This window comes from Lingula anatina, chromosome 1, assembly GCF_051362555.1.
Source record: "Lingula anatina isolate TDL-2025a chromosome 1, LinAna3.0, whole genome shotgun sequence".
NCBI classification, from domain to species: Eukaryota; Metazoa; Brachiopoda; class Lingulata; order Lingulida; family Lingulidae; genus Lingula; species Lingula anatina.
The window spans coordinates 66179885-66197084 of NC_141767.1; the positions used below are offsets into that span (position 1 = coordinate 66179885).

General features: G+C 34.5%; 2 protein-coding genes and 2 long non-coding RNA genes across 7 annotated transcripts in view; 2 read left to right on the top strand and 2 right to left on the bottom strand.

The window, feature by feature from the left end:
• Positions 1 to 11: 11 nt before the first annotated feature.
• Positions 12 to 16785, bottom strand: LOC106172769 (uncharacterized). Of its 3 annotated transcripts, XM_024076638.2 has the most exons (13): positions 16649 to 16785; positions 13949 to 14203; positions 8798 to 8908; positions 7213 to 7380; positions 6867 to 6944; positions 6583 to 6642; positions 4821 to 4868; positions 4603 to 4707; positions 3404 to 3532; positions 2966 to 3175; positions 2588 to 2764; positions 2017 to 2188; positions 780 to 949 (listed from the first exon to the last, which is right to left on the bottom strand). In XM_024076638.2, the coding sequence occupies exons 2-12, from the start codon at positions 14185 to 14187 to the stop codon at positions 2050 to 2052; spliced, it is 1464 nt and encodes a 487-aa protein (XP_023932406.2). In that variant the 5' UTR covers positions 14188 to 14203; positions 16649 to 16785; the 3' UTR covers positions 780 to 949; positions 2017 to 2049. The 3 variants fall into 3 exon arrangements, with proteins under 3 accessions (XP_023932404.2, XP_023932405.2, XP_023932406.2); XM_024076636.2 differs by lacking the exon at positions 2017 to 2188 and having other exon boundaries at positions 12 to 949; XM_024076637.2 differs by lacking the exon at positions 2017 to 2188 and having other exon boundaries at positions 12 to 949; positions 13949 to 14223; positions 16649 to 16747.
• LOC106168640 (uncharacterized) lies at positions 9358 to 12435 on the top strand. The gene is made up of 4 exons (XR_015331992.1): positions 9358 to 9580; positions 10031 to 10104; positions 10317 to 10419; positions 11751 to 12435. It is a non-coding gene; the product is annotated as an uncharacterized LOC106168640 (long non-coding RNA).
• On the bottom strand, positions 10421 to 13922 carry LOC147764893 (uncharacterized). The gene is made up of 4 exons (XR_015331993.1): positions 13517 to 13922; positions 12964 to 13024; positions 12615 to 12714; positions 10421 to 12029 (listed from the first exon to the last, which is right to left on the bottom strand). It is a non-coding gene; the product is annotated as an uncharacterized LOC147764893 (long non-coding RNA).
• Positions 16786 to 16894: 109 nt separating the features above from the next.
• LOC106151846 (THO complex subunit 6 homolog) overlaps positions 16895 to 17200 on the top strand; it is a 30581-nt gene continuing 30275 nt past the window's right edge. For both annotated transcript variants that reach the window (XR_015331991.1, XM_013525272.2), the window contains exon 1: positions 16895 to 17009. Coding sequence is in view for 1 of the 2 variants with exons in the window: in XM_013525272.2 (XP_013380726.2) it covers positions 16977 to 17009 (33 nt within the window). In the remaining variant the exon portion in view is untranslated. The remainder of the gene's footprint in view (positions 17010 to 17200) is intronic.

The following is a 17200-nucleotide window of genomic DNA, read 5'->3' on the forward strand; positions in this document are numbered from 1 at the left end:
AGAGGCTGAAGTAAAAGAATCCACTTTATTTATACATAAGCAGAGTAAATTAAATTAGTCCAATTAAACAAGAAGTTTAAATGCCACTGTCAGTTACAAAGACTAAATCTATAACCTGTAAAATCATTTACTAAACAAAATTAAATGTTTTGACAGAAAAAGCTTATCATGTAAAGCAGATTTTTATAGCACCTGGCATTAGTAAGTCTATTATAAACTAAAAACATTTCCTAAACTGAGGTTGTCATCTATAAATATGTATATGATAGGTCATAAATTAGATGAAAATCTTTACAAAAACATGTGCTCAAAACAGAACCAATAACTTAACATACAACATTGCACTTTGAGAAAGCTTGGCACCAGGCTTAGATATACACGGTTTAAAATAAATGAAACCCGATGACAAGATATTAAAAAGATGAAATAGTGAAGATTAGCCGTTCTCAGCACATTGGCATACAATCATTTCTAATCAACATGGAACATGCTGCAAATTTGTGCGAGACACTTCATAAAACACATATCCAAAACAGATTGCACTTTTCTCCTTAAAAATACAAGTGAGTGACCACTGTTTACCTGTACTTGACCAGTATGATATGCACAACAATAAATAAAATGTACACTTTTCAAAATGAGATTGCACAACTTTGGAGTTTGTTTTTAAATGGCAAGGTACTTTTCAGAACATGTACACAGTGAGAATGAGCTTTGTAAGTTGACTACAGTACATTTACAGTTCTGTTGAAACCGTTGCTTAATATCTGTGGTGATGTCATTTAAACATCACCGCCTGTATTTTTCAGTGCTGCTGCTTCTACTGCGATGCTTTCTTTTTCTTGATCTAGATCTTGACCTGGATCGACTTAATGATCTAAAACTGTCCCAGCTACTGACTGAGCTTGGTGATGATGGCCTGTAGTAGGGAACTGGTCTTTTTCGAGCACTAAAAGAAACAAACAAATATCTACAATATCCACAGTATTCTTACCATTTTTTCTTTTCTTTTTTCTTTTTGCAAAAATGCCAGGGAACTGCAAAGTGTCCATGGTGATATAATTTCTAGGGTACATAATAACTGATTATTTAAATGAGTACTTGATTTATTTTTTCTTTCTTAAATTAGAATGCAAAACTTAAAAGTTACCACAAAACTACACAATAAGCAACACTTGTCAAAATCTTCAGAAAGTGCAGTGTAAAAAAGTAATTGCAGTAAGCAACATTTCATACAGAATCAGTGTAGATCAAAGCTGTGATTAATTTCGTGTCTATTAATTTAAATGCATTATATTTCTACATTTGACAAACTACATTGGACTAACTAAAGGTTTCTAGTGATGAAAATAAAACTAGGAACCACTGTATGTGGTAATTGGAAGAGTGGAATTACTCACAACCATCAAATGTATGATGTTTTCTAAAACAGAACGGGTGAATTGTAATGCTTCCCATGCAGTGTCTCCAGATAAGCAGGTGACTCACAGAAACAGCAAGTAGGCATTAAACTAAATTAAAACATGATCACTACAGAAGGAAAAAAAAGCACCAACCAAAACCAGGAATTTAGCCCAAGTCAACAAAATATTAAATAACATGCACATTAGTGGTTTCCTTGAAAATAGTTTTAAAAATAAATGTTCTAAAACAAAACAAGAAAAAAAAAAAGGAATGAAATGACTATGATGGTTAATTCATGGATTAAAAATTAGGTTGTAATTCAATCCCATTCATTAAGGTAATATCTGGGACTTCAATTAACATGCAGCAGCATCAAGATATGAACCTGGAAACTCAAAACAATATTAGTAGTAATTATTATTATGGCTCATGCATTTCAAATTAATTGTTATGATCTCAGTTCTTCATATGGGCAGTTAGATCCTGGTGCTTTGGTTAGTGGCATTAGAGAATAGTCTGAGCACAGCTTCCTCTAGGATATCATTAGTATCATCACAAGCTTTTTAGCATGCTATGAGATTACTGGCAATCTTTGAGGTTTATTCTATGTACCATGTTTTTGCCTCCTTAAAAAAATGAAATCCTTTATCGTCTGCTTGATCTGTAATAAGGTGAACGAGAGCGAGATTGGTTGTAACGATCATAAGCTCTAGTTCTGGACCTGGATCGTGAACGAGAACTGGAGTATCTTCTTCGTCTTCTTTCCTGGCTACGTGATCTTGACCTGAATGTGGTGCAATTATAGGGTACCAAACAAAATTTACAACACTGAGAAAGCAATGGACATTTAAGACAACAGCAAACTAGAAACAGATACCATACTATGTTAAATCTGATTTTCACACTTTTGTACAGAATGTTTTAACTGATGTTTTCTTGTCTTATTAAAAGGGAATGGTATCTGTTATGACAACAAAAAAAGAACACAGAGCTTTTACAAAAAACAACAAAAACAAGAATGTGACTAAAAGTGAGTGACTGTTTTAGAGTCTGAAAGAAGTCATAATAGAAATCGTCCATCAAACTGAAACTGATCTGATGAATTACAACAAAGATACACTCAAAATGAAGTACCTTCATTTTGTAAAGATCCAATCTATTCTTTCTAAGTGCTCTGCTTTACCTGGTTATTCTTCTCCTGTCCAGATGACTGGGTGAGCCTGTCCGTCTACGAATTGATGGACTTCTAGAATCTCTTTCCTTAGAGGTTTTGCTTGGACTATGACTGTAGCTTCTGCTCTTCCTCCTTCCAGCTGGAGAGTAACTCAATGAACGACTTTTACTACGATGTTTGCGGGTTCTGAAATATTCAACAGATTCTAATCTAAGCGCAATCATCTGAAAAGAATATTTGAAGAAGTCCAAGATACACTTTGATCTTTAATTCACAAACATTTAGCTGAGCCTCTGTCAGGTAACAAGAAACTAATCTATCTCAAATAAATCATCACACACTGGTTTGCAATAACAGTTGCTGACATTTTTAAGATCTAAGAGTCACCTTTTCCTACTCCGGCTTCTGCTTTTTGACTTTCTCGAAGGTGTTCTTGAGGTCTTTCTCCTTGGAGGTGGTGACGGGGAGACTTCTGGCGTCCTCTGCCTGGTTGAGGAAGCCTGGGGCTTCACTGTAGGGGGACTTGTGGAAGGACTTCTTGACTTAGTATGACCATTCGTCTTTTTAGGTGGTGGTGAAGCACTTGGGCTCTTTGTTCTGCAATGGGACATTGAGAATTTAAAAAGCATGATAATATCCAAGGTCAATACAGCAAACTCAGCTAGGAACACTCAAAGGATTATGTGGTTTCATATCAAAAAGTACCCACTTATGACTGGTGTTGCCATCTTAATTCTGCCATCAAATTACCCAGAACGGTTAGTGACAATGCCTGCAAGTGTGCACCACACTGCACATTGTTTATTAATGGCTGTAAGTACTAACCTTTTTTGCGGGGAGGGAGACTGTTGCTGACTGGCATGTGGTGAAGGAGATTTCCTGGCCATTACTGGTGATGGCACCTTCACAGGACTTGCAACTTTGTGCTTTGTGACAGGGGTCTCATCATGGGAGCTATAATTTGAGAAACAAGTTCAAAAATCAATTTTGTAATATAAATGCTGTCGATCTTATATTTTTATTTCCCATAAAATAAAAGTAACAAAAAGTGTTCTCATCCTGTCTAAGGTAACTTATTTTTCATAACTGATGGAAAATAACAAAGACAACATATAACAAAGGGTCTGTCTTACATATCATATCTGAGAAATGGTGCTAATTCTGTAATGGGTAACTTTAAACCCCAACAGGGTTTAGGAAACTACTGGAAGTGTGTGTGTGTGTGTGTGTGTGTGCATGTGTGCACGTGCGTGCGTGCAAAAAGGTTTGTACATCTGGGGAAAATGGTCCTTTCATCTTTTTCAAAGTACAGATTTGATAGATAGTTCTAATGAGGCGATATAAAAAACAATCACATCCCAGTCATTTTGCACTTAAATAGAAAAACATACAAAATCCCTAAAAACTCACACACAAACACAGTGTTTTATTCTATACCTGCTGGTTGCTTATCTGTCCATTTTGTGGATTGTAATGTGCAGCAAATAACAAAATATGAGAAAACATGAAATATTCAGTATATCAGCCCCTAAACAACTTATGAGTTCCTACAACTGCTTCGACAGTCTCACAAAACCAACCGCCATTGACAATTTCACAAACTCATTTCCACGCGACTCAATTTTTATTCTCTCTGTTCCAGATTTAAGTCTTTGCATTATAAAAGCAACAATGACCACAGATTCCTCAATAGATTAAAATGTACAGTATGTATTTAAATGCATGTTTGCTAAAAATGTAACAGTGATCCAAAAGCATCTTTCATAGAAAAAATTATTATCTTTTAACTGATTTTTTAAACAATTTATGAATTTGTACATCAGTTATGAGTAGAAACTGGTCCCAATGAAGGAACCAAATCTCAGACGGGTGGGTAATGTTGATGATAAAGTTGAGCAGGAGCAGAAAATTTACGTTCCTGTAGGTTATTCAGAGTGCTTGAAGTGTTCATATGACAGTCACATTCTAGTGTGCTTTAAATTGCAATCATGTTTTCTTTTTGAACAACACAAATTAAAATGTACCTTTCTGAGTCAGACTTGCTTTCTTCTGAGCTGGTAGCAGAACTGGAGGAAGGTGATCGCCTTCTCTTCTTCTTCTTGCTTTTGCCTGGTGATTCACTGCCAACCCTTAAACAAGTACCAGGACTGATTGACTACATCTTACTGTATTGTTTCAAAATTCTTATGAAGAAATTATTACATAACTTCAGTTTTTACAAAAAAAAAAAAAAGTTAATTACCTTTTCTTGCTTTTCTTTGATTTTCTCTTCCTTTTTGGAGATTCAGACCTGAATAAATAATAGTACAAATATTTTAGCCCGCACCCTGAAAAAATCATCAAAGCTACAGCTACCACTATATTTGAGTGGATTAAGTCAAGTCCCTAATACCAAAGCACAGAAGCCTAATAACAAAGTGGGTCAATCCAGGCTCGATTCTGAAGCATTTCAAAGCAGCACTAAGAGATCATTTAATCAAAAAGAAGACTATTAACAGAACTTCCAATTTTTAAAATATTTTCACAAGCTACAAACATGATGCCTGGCATTGTCCACTTTGTAGGAAAAGACAAGGAGGTGCAGCAGTAGTAGTAGGATTACAGAAAATATTTATGCCGCTGGCATAATTGGCAATTTTGCTTGTAGGACAGATTTACTTTGATGAAAGATAAGGCATGCAGATCTATTGCAATCTAATTGTCTTATCTACTTAAATCAAAATATTTAAGCAGAATCAAGATGACCCAAAATTAACTCCTACCTCTGCTATGTTATGATCATTAAATATATTTATGTATACATAATGTAGGCAAAGTTCATACACGAACAGCCACAGTGCCTTAAAATCTTACCTGTTTTTTGTTAACTTTGCGCAAGCGTAGAAAAAAGTATTTGATATCTTACTACTTGCACAAGCAGATATTGAGTATGTTGATTTATAACTTGATTATTTCTATGATTAGGGACCATACTGTTATTAAAGTGTACCACAAGCTTTAAGAGTGTTAACATTGTAACATGTCAAACAGGCTAGTGCACTGCTGTGTGCCTCAAACAAAAGACCACCCTCTGATAATGTTACTTTATCCTCTTCAAGCAAACAAACACTGAACAACTAAAAACTAATACAAAATATCAATTTTCAATGAAAAGCTGGTGAATGGGTTAGTTATAGAAAGCCGTGTCTAAGCAAATTTACCTTGGTTCAAAGAATGGGCCTGCTATCAAATAATAAGCACAATAAAAAAAGAAATGGTGAATCAGAAGTCGTTTGAATAACTGTATTTTCTTTTTATATATACTGCAACAAATTTTCAATTTTCATTCAATTGTTCTCCAAAATTTTGACAGTTTAATGTGTCAAAAAGCAAATGAACTCATGTACTGTAACTCTCCATCTAGTTTGAATTGAGACAAAACTGGAGTGCACAGAGTAGTTCACAGTAAAAACAATCATGCATTTAAATCAAATGAACAGACAGTAATATCTACACAGAGAACCGATGAAATGAGAAAATACAAAATTTCAAAGTTGTTTTGAAAACACAATAGTTTGTACAACACTTTAAAGTCTTCTCTAAAAGAAATCTAAAAATAATTAAGGTAAAACTCACCAAAGCAATACACTTAAGTATCAACATCTCTCATAAAACAATAAGCATAAAAATTAACTTGACAGAACAAAAGCATAATAATCAGATTATTACTGACAAAAACAAGTACATCTATAGCATGTATTGTTCTACAAGACATCAACTCCTTCTTGGTTTTCCCTTCCGGTGCATGTCTTTAAACAAGTACCTATAATCAGTCATTGATAACGTGAATATAAAAATTACTGAATATGTGGTCCAGCAATCTTCAGTCTGCTGCTCTTGAAGCAGTCTGGTCAGTGATATTGTTTACAATGGCTGAACATGTGGTGCATGGTGAACAATGGCATGCAAAGATATGAACCATCACCCTCTAGCCAAGTCCGGGAAGAGTACAGTTAGAAATTCACCTGTCACGCTTTTTCTTGCTCTTCTTTTTCTTCTCTCTGCTTGGTGATGGGCTCTCTGATCTGTAAGCATGAAACCATTTTACTTTTGAACATATGCATATTCTTCATTATAAACTGTCCCAAAAAATGCTTGTCCCTTCACTATGACCTTTAAAAACTGTCGCTATCTCAAAAATTAAGAGGATAAAGTTCACTTCAAACTGAAATAGCAGTAGAAAAAAATATATAGATGATTGGGCATTCAAGTTTTAACCTGATCCAAATGATTTCTGCATACACTTTACCTGTGTCTTTTTTCCTTCTTCTTCTTTTTCTTTGGTTCTGGAGAAGGAGATCTGGATGAGCTGGAGCTTCTAACAAGCCTGTCAAATTAAAATGTGATATTGAAAATTACTCATATATTAATTCTGAAATAAATAAATAAATAAATAAATAAATAAATAAATAAATAAATAAATAAAAATAATGAGAACACTGAGAATGAGGTTCAAGTGAAATGAAATTCTCAGAAATCTGTCAAATAGACTGAAATGTTTCCAACAACGTACTCAGTCATTACTGAAAGTAAAATAGATTTTCCAAGAAATCCGTTCACCAATTTAATCTAGAATGTTCCACCAATCTACATACTCGTATTGTTTCTTTGCCATGGCCTCTGCTCTAGCAGCCTCCTCCTTAGCTTTCCTCTCTGGATCAAAGGAGCTGCCATCCACATAGTTGTCACTCAAACCAAATGCCGCACGGAGTTTCAGATTCTTTTCTTGGTTGGCTTCAGCTATCTGATGTGTGCCAATTGCTCTAGAAAAGCAGATCAAATTTCTTTTCACTGAAAATATCTTGGGTTGTATAATTATAAGGATAGTGACAATGATTAATTGCTTTACTGCATTTTATAAAAATGTTTTTCACCTCACATAATTATCATAAACTCCATCTAAAAGAAATAACATTAATGCAAATATAAAAAAAGGAAAAAATTTGCTGACTGTAAAGCAATCCAGTTGTGCTTAATCAAATTCAATATTAAGGCACTGCATATGAGTTGCTGAATAAACATGGGACAAAAATCAATCTTACATTTAATGGCAAACCCAACTGTAGCCCATCATGCCATGGGAATAACACCAGCCCCATAAATTACTTTTGAATTTGACTCGATGACGTCAATTATTAGACATGACACACACATACACAAAACATTACATTTTGGCAGAGATGGATTGTTAAACATTATCTTTACATCAATGTATAGAAAATGATTGTGTAAATTTAAATTAGACTTGCCCTTCAAGAAATCGACGCCTTCAAGAAATCGACGAAAACCGGAAGTGCGTGTTTTTTGCACTGTTTTTCATGTCATGCCCATCGTAAACACTGTGTTGTCAAGTAAAAAGAAGCGTCTGATACAAAGTATCAAACGCGGCATTCACGTGCTTGCTTGCGAAGCGTTCAGTACACTTTGTTTACACTGACAAGTCGAGGTCAGAAATGCACAATGTTTTTATATGTAATTGCGCAGTTTCAATTTTGATTCATGAATTTTCTTTTATCTGCATGGTCATTTTCCGAACATTTGTATAAGCCACGAAATATTTCTCATCGGAAAATCACCCAGCAGCTTTCCAAGTACAAGCGAGTGACGTCATGACGCACTTCCGGTTTTCGTCGAGATCTTGAAGGGATTAGCGTTATACGGTTTGCTGCACATTTAAAGCGTTCTATCTCAAAATGTACTCAACTGCTTGGATTGAAATTTACAGAACTTATTCTTCACATGATATCACACATATGTGCTTAATTTGAGAGTTTTAGCTGTTATATGTTTTCTACAGTGCCCATTCAAATTTGAAAATGAGCTATTTTCCGTCGATTTCTTGAAGGGCAAGTCTATAGATCAATACATGATGCAAGCCTATCTAAGTCCAGTCCATTGCATTTGCACATGATATAAAATTTTCAAAAGTGTAGTTAAGGCCCTAGAAAAGAATTGCATGAAGCATATTAATAGTTTCATGAATCTATTCTGTCAGTCAGTTCTAAACTACAGCCAATATCTTTTACACAGAACTACTGCCACATAATCAATAAATCCAGGTAGCAATATAACCATATGCATACAACTCCATACCAACATACATGAATAATTGAAAATATCACTCTGGAAAAAAATCTGCTGGTGCTAATTAATTTTCTGGAGAATAAACAGTCAACTTACACTGGTCTTCCCTGTTCATCTTTTTCTACTGCTCTTTCACTGACTCCTTCTTTGTCCATCAACATCTTTCTAAATGCTGCCACTTTCCTTTCCACTTCTTCAGCTGGATATCTGATAAAAAAGGAACACAAATTTTCATTCATTTTATCGTATAATTTATTAAACTGAAAACAAGGTGGTATTTGTTGTATTTTAAAATAAAACTAAAATCTAAACATTTTGTGCAAGAGGGCATCCACAACAGATGATCCTTGGATCTATTGATCTGCAGATCAAATATGGCGGTCCCTACATGAAAGCAGAGCTGATTAATCTGCTGATGGTCTCCCCGCCACACGTGCCATTAAATGGATGAAATCACAGCTCCCAGGTTTAATTGCTAGACCCCTGCAGGGATGGCGCTTGTGACAGGGAGACCATCAGCGGAACAGTTGGCTCTGCTTTCATGTAGGGACCGCCATATTTGATTTGTGAATCAGTAGATCCGAGAATCAACTGTTGTGAATGCCCTCCAAGTCATTTATGGTTCAAAGGGATCTCTCTACATCAAACCATAGAAGTAGAGAAAATGGAATGCCAACTCCCGCGAGATTTGTATTGCCCTCTGTGTTATGAGCTTGTGACCACGAGAGTTGGGCGAGAGTTGGGTAGTTTTACTTCCGGTCAACTTTCGTTGCACTACATGTGAATGGGGAGCAGGCGTGCTAAGACAATTGAGCGTCATTTTGACAGATTTTTGGTTCAATTTGATTAATAATGGCCTCGAAGTTGACATTATTGGAGGTAAGTCTGTCTCTTAGCTTGATTAAACGAAGCTGGATTGCAGCATGTGGATAAAATCGACGATAATCGAGCGATCTCACACAAAGCACGTGGACAGCCGGCAGAGTTTTACTTTCCCTGTCGTGATCAAGTAATGATATATCTGTACAGCAACGGAATATTAGTCCGAACTAACCGTGAACTGTAGTTTGACTGCAAATCATACTTGAAAAAAGTCGGAATAAAATTCTGTCCCTTAACTAGGGAATTTGATATTTAATGCTTTTGTTTACAACTAAATACAAGGCTGTTGGCAATTTTCCTGCCAAGGAAAAGGCGACCCAATAATTTTTTCTACCGATATTAAATCACCTCATTAAGTTGAATCCTACTCACATTCATTATCATTAAAATTTTGTATTAGTTGTAAGTTATTCTTTCCAAAATTTTAAGTAAATTTTCTGTTTATAGGATGATTTTGAAGAGAGATTCAGTATGCTGCAACTCGCCGTACAGAGCACCACGTAACCAGTAGCACCACCCTAGTATGTTGCAATAAATAAAAATAACCATCTTTCTGAAGATTTTTTTTTTTTGTTTGAGAACATTTTTATATGATTAAACATTTTATAGTTACATGGAAATTGGTACAGTACATTCCTTTTCGTTAGATATTATGCATTTTCATTAATAATGAAACACGATACAAATACAAAAATAATTTGCTGACAGTGCTTTTGTAAATTTACTACTTCAGGTGACTGAAATCTCACAATTAGTGGAGCAATCCCTGGAAAAGCTGCATCCAGCATTTTGTTGACATACAGCAGCTATAAATATGCAAAAGGAAACTTCAAAAGGTACATTGTTAAAGAATATATTTATTTCAGTATTTCAAGGCTTTTATCAAAATTACAAAGTTCCAAATATGTATCAGTTATAGTAGAAATAACAGCTGTTACTGCATACATAATAACAATAATAGCAAATGAATTTTACTCTTGACCTGCATATAAAAATTTTATACTTCTATGGAATGTTTTCTTGTCTACTTTGATCAATCATCAGTATATGATAAGAACAGTGAAATTTAGAGAAATCAGATATAAATACATAAAGCATCTTCAGCTGAAACATTTAGAAAATACAATGATTTCAGTTTAGAAATATTTTGCAATTGTTTAATACACTTTTGAACATGGTGATATTTCAGTCTAATATTCAAGAAATCCAAAAAAATAATTTATTTCCTGTGCCTTAATTATACCACGCACTTCCAAAACTATATAAAAATGTTTTTACTTGTTTTCCATGTAATACATCATGCCTCATCTATCTTTAAAAGCATTTTATAGTTTGTTATTTTCTCCTCTGTTTATTTCAATTTTTTTTATTATTTTATTTTTTTTTTAAATTTTTTGTTTATTATTATTATTTAATTTTTTTTTACTCTTAGCTGCAAACCATGGGTTATCTGATGTCATCACCTAAGATAGCTAATTTGGAAGTGCTTGATTTTACAATTGATTTTTAAATTTTCCTTAAATAATATCAGCACCTGTTCACACAGTTTGAAGCCTCATACATCTGACCCATAGAATACTATTGGTGCAATTAATTTATTTAAAAGTGTAAATGCAATATTGGGTTGATAATCACAATAGTATTTCAACCTGTTTTTAATAATGGTAACTTTTCCTTGCCTGCATAGTTTATTATAATGGTAACTTTTTCTTGCCTGCATACTCGATTTTTTCTCAGCTCTTGTTCATGTTATACTATGGATTATTCTTTAATATATGGTGACAGTCAGTGAAAGTGCATCAGAAAACTTTCTTGTCCTTTTTTTAACGAGAATCTATTCCAACTCTCTTTTGGTCATAAAAGAGTGAAATGTGTGACTGAATAATGTGTCATATTTCACATGAAAACTGTCATTTTCTTAATGTGCCAAAGGAACTTAAAATATTATTTGATAAATAAATGCTATGATTTTATTGACTGTCAGTATACATTTAAAAGCCAATGTTTCACATAGCCATAGTTAAAAATAAAGATGTCGTATTGAAACGGATTTCTCAAACAGCAATATTCTTGGATATGTCAAAATCTGGAGTCAGACATAATTAGTTGTACTCTGCCATTAGTACTTTTAAAAAACGTGCATCACTAGCATACAGTTCTAATTTAGTTTCAGGTTTCTGCAAACTTTTGGGACAATATATATCTCCCTGTTTGGTAAAGAAGTCCAAGGTCTCCAGGCTGAACAGAGAGGCATCCCAGTCAGCTATCTTCACTGCTACAACCAGCATACAAGACATTACAGCAGGTTGGCAGTTGAGATCTTCAGTTAAGTCCTGGATGCACATTTCATCAGCCCTACTAGTGCAGAAAATGTTGTCGATTCCATCAAACGGACAGAGGTAGACATCACACACTATAATGATTGGTGGTTTTTGTAGTCAGCAAACTGAAACATAGATGAAGGGGAAGTGATAACAAGGAAAAACTGAGTCAACTCGGAGATAAAAGTACACAGCCAGAAGCAGACATTGCAGGCTGCTAAGTCACAAGGCAGACTTGCATCTATCACTACAAATGCAGCCTATGTTGATGGAAATGAAAAAATTTTAGGAAAAAATTTCCTATACAGATACATTTTTCCAATGCTCTAATTCTGTTATTCCAGACTGCCATTTTAGTTCTACATAACATGCTAAATGTACAAATTCTGCCCTTATTATGCACATTTCTTTATTTATAGATTTCTATTTTAAAGTAAGGATAGTCTCAATTTGTATGTAACTACAATCAGTTTCACCATACATGTGTGCACTGCTAAATGTCTGATGTAAAAAATAAAGCTATGAAACCGAGACACGAGTCCTCATTTAGTAAGCAAACAGCAATGTTGAATTTAAGTTGTAATAAGGAGGTGAAAGGGATGTTAATTCATTTCAATCGAGTTCAATAAACTTTCATGAGATAATATTCATCCCCCAATTATACAGCCTGAATGTACACATACATTTAATGAAACAGTGTTTCAAAATACCTGGAACAGACCTTGACTTTCTCTGGATTGAAGTTGTTGTCACATCTGTTGATGCAATGGATCAGCTGACTTCTCCATTTGTCTGAAACCTCAGACACTCCTGTGGATATGAAAATATACATGTACCACCTTAATTCTTGTACTTGCCTTAGAAATGGGAGTTTCTTTGTGGAATCAAAAGCTGGCATATGAAGGTGTAAAATATTGAACATTATGAGATTTAATAAATTGTCGTTTTATATATAATTATTGTGAAAGAAGTAAGTTATTCCCCTGTGAAAAGGTGCAAAAGAGATAATAATAATAAAATGGTTTGCTTGATTATTATTTTGTGTTGCTTCAATTTTACCTTAGGCAAGCTGTGATGAGACACTGCATAAAACAACACAACAGAGCTCCTTCATGACACCCTTCAAAAGAACAGAATGAAAATTTACATTTATAATAAATTGTCATTATTTGACCTACATAGTCGGGTATATCTTTATTATATGTTGAAGCTATATCTCCAGGAGTAATAGCCAGCTATAACTGATATAGTTTAGTGTTGCAATGATTCTCTGGTGGTATGGCCAAATCCAATTAAGACTTGAATCTTTCCATTTTTTCTTATTTGTTCGTATTTTGCTTGTACAAATGCATAAAATGAAAAGGGGATAACTAAATATGTAATATTTATATGTATAAATATTCTGTGCTTTTATTAACAGCTTGGATAACGACATTTAGTTCACAGATTTCTCGAAGACCGTACATGGACACTTGAGGGATAAACGGAAAACAATCGGCGTCAGACGACCATTGTATTCAAGGACAGATCATATCATGAATGAGCCTCTCACTCCTTAAATTTACGCTTAAAAAACACAATATTGTATTAAAATACAAAAGTTATTACTTACATTGCTAAATTATATTCCGTGTTATCTTCGACTTCGGTAATACACTCTGTCACACGCACCAAATAAAGCGCTTTGGGTTTTAATAATTCCATTTTCACACCATAAAAAGTGCAGTTAGAATGTCCAGACTCCCGTTTACGCCATAGCAAATCACATTATCGTAAAAACTAGCTCTTGTCGCTATGAATAGTAGTTATTGAAACATGTAGAGCGTGAGTTGAATGCAGCGGCATGGAAACCGGAAGTGAAACTCCCCAACTCTCGGGGTCACAAGCTCGGCCTGCGAGATTTGAAGTTGGCATTCCATTTTCTCTACTTCTATGATCAAACTAAAATATGTTACCTGTCAAGTTCATAATACCTTACATATACTAGTACACAAGATGCTGGGAAAAAAGTTTCTCTAACAGGCATTACAATCTAAACACCTACCCTTGTTCCTCCATCAGCTCCTGCATTTCCATACATTTCAATTCCACTTTTCTTTTTCTTTCATGGTCCAGAATCTCTTGATTAGGTCCCTTATTCATACTTTGGTCCAGCTTCTTCAGTTCTTCCTCACTTTTATAATCAACCTTATCCTTGTGCCGCCTTATGGAGGACAGATTCCTCTGCACATAGCCATTGGTGCCACTCCCCCGGGCCGTCTCCAGCCCTATCCCATTATACATGATTGCTACTGGTCAACTGAAATGTAATTACAATAACTGCAATGGGTTAAGACAGACACTGCCTATGAAGGAAACACCTGACAGACTATCTCAAAATCCATTTCCCGTGTTCAGCCATAGTAACCATGGCAAACTCCTACTGCTACTAATGTGATAAAACGACAAATCATCCACACTTCGCGTTGTTTTCCAGTGATTATTCAGAGCTTTCTTCAACCACAGCCAATATTGCTCTAGATACGATAAGCTGCTGCTCAGAGAAAAAATAATCAATATGGTAACGTCATGCTGCAGCAAAACTCATCATGAAATATTGACATCCTGTGAAGAATGAAGGTGTCCAAATGCTTGATTGTACACTCAATCAATACAACAGGAAATTACATCCCAACAGCAAGCTATGTAGTTCTACGTATTGATTCTACGGCCTGATCAATTGCCCACGGGAAATATCACCCTGTTCATGCAGCTTTAAATGGGCAAAATCAACATTTTATATTCAGAGTTCAATTTATTTACATGCTTACAAAAAATTATTTTCAATATTATGATAATAGACTGCAAAACTGAAACTCGCGATACAGAACATATGGGTCATTTCACAAAAAAGGAAACATTTGTGTTTAGTAAGTGATGCACACATTTTGTGTAATATTTGCATTTCTACTGTTTTATATTGCTTTTTGATAACTGTTAATTTCTTCCCACATAGGGCACTTTAGAATACAACAATTATAATTATAGGACATTAAAAAATTATGCAAATATTACATAAAATGGCAATGGAACTGACATAACTCAAGCAAATGAATGAGCCATATATGAACACCAACTTTTCAAACAGTACCTGTAAAACTTATAAAAAATCTACTAGTACTTGTTTGACTAAATTTTTAGCTAAAAAGACCCCCCATTAACAAGCTGTTCACCTTCACTAGTTTCCAGGGTATAATGGAGGTAAGCACACTAAGGGGACATCTGTGGGAAGACCTGGTTAGACAATATAAAACAATAGCCTGATAGGACAGAGATGCAATGGAAATTGCCAATGATAGACTAAAAGCAAAAATCACAGACTCAGGGGCCCTTTTCCAAGTGATACACTTATAGATGGACCAGTTTTAACCTGTCTTTAATAAGGGGATGTGACTCCCTTTCCCAAGTTCTCCACAAGTTTGCTTCTTGCTGTTTAATCATTTTATTGGTACAGTTGTGCATGGAGGTTCTGTTCAGGTGACTCTCTAAATAACAGCCAGGCTATTAAGTTGTCAAATTAAAATGACAGTCAGCTAGTTCAAGGTATGTTACATAAAACACAATGCCACATTTTTACTGGCTGGAAAAAAACTAAAAAACTACAATCAAGCAGGATGAAAAATTGCTCGGCCTACACGATCATTCATGAATTTGCTGTTAGGCAGGAAACAACCCTGATATTTTTCTTATATTCACATTCTGCTCATTCTATCTTCAACAGGTATATGACTGATTTCACAGCAGCATTACATAACTGACATACCAGCATGTTTATATAGCCTTATTGACAGTACTGTTGATAGCAAGACTGGATGGCTTTTCAGCAAATGATACATATCAGAAAATCTTGCAAGAAGCCCTGCTGCATAAAACATTGTGCAAGCCTAAACCCTAACTTGAAGGTAGCTACTAAAACTTACTTATTAGACATCACTTAGTAATTAAAGGGATAATAACTCTTCGTATGAGATCTATATTTCACAACAAAAATCTTGTGAATAACTCATAGAAATATAATATATTCTGTTTTACCACAAAAACAGCAGTTATAGCTATTATCCTGATATCTGAGCTTGTCTTTAGACCACGTGACCTCCATTGATGGCTATACTCTGTTAAAATCTCTTAAGAGATTTTAACAAAAAACCAAACTTTTTAGAAAAAAAACAGGGACCAACTTTGAATGTAAAAATGGATTCATTAACCATTGGAAAGTATGGGAAAATTGTTGTTTACTCCAGGAAAATTCATTTTTTGGCCGAAACGAAGAGTTATTATTGCTTTAAACATAGCAATATAGTATACTAGTACTAACACTAGTAGTTCATCAAATGAAGTATAAAATAGATCCACATAATAATATTTATTTCGTAACTAAAATTTAATTGGTACATATAGTATGATATACTATTAAAAGTGATAGCAGATACTAAAACACAAACAATATCTACTAGAATTAAGTGGTTTGAATATCAAACCATTTTATCTCCTTAAATTGAAAACTTCAAGGCGATTGGGTTAATACATCAATATTTGTGGGAGCCCATGGAAAAACGTCTTTGCAGGTCTCACGGTTCTAGGTTTTGAGACTCCTATGTCACTCAGGGCACATACTTTCCAACAAAGACAAAGCATACAGTTGTGAAGGCAAATAAAAAACTTCTCAATGACTTCACACCAGTGGATTTAAACATATGGTACTCACTTTGTCTTTCGTTCTGCAACCCGTTTCTTTGTTGTAAACATTAAATATCGAATTATAGTCGATCGAACATTTTCGGCATAATTTCCCAGAAATGCATGCAACTTCCGGTATGTAAAAGTTTGGAACACATTTTGTTGCCTGTGGGAACGTCCTTTACGGAAAAATAAAATTTAAGATCTTATTTTGCAAAACTATATTTTGGTAGAGACTATAAAACAAAACAATTAATGTGTTTTTTATCATTAAGAAATATTTATCTTATATTTTACTCAAAACTGAAACATCATTTGCGTAGAAATTCTTTTACTACTATGAACCCTTGTTAATCATGGCGGGTACTTTGCAGTTTCGAGACCACGATGTAAGTGGGGGGGGGGGGGGGGGGGCTGTAGCAATCACAGTTTACAAGAAATTAAATCAATTAATAAATCACAGTAAGCAAAACCTTATTCATATCTCATTGAAAATGCAAGTTGAAAATAACAAATAAGGAAGAATAAAAAGCTGCATTCATGGGTCACATTGAATGCATTGAATGGGGTGATTCAGTAA

Excerpts from the sequence above, each read along its gene's own strand:
- LOC106172769 (XM_024076636.2), bottom strand. The coding sequence starts at position 14,187 with ATGTATAATGGGATAGGGCTGGAGACGGCCCGGGGGAGTGGCACCAAT. Across the intron at positions 6,643-6,866 it reads AAGAAGGAAAAAAGACACAG|ATCAGAGAGCCCATCACCAA; the intron begins GTAAAGTGTATG and ends TCATGCTTACAG. Across the intron at positions 4,708-4,820 it reads TCAAAGAAAAGCAAGAAAAG|GGTTGGCAGTGAATCACCAG; the intron begins GTAATTAACTTT and ends TACTTGTTTAAG.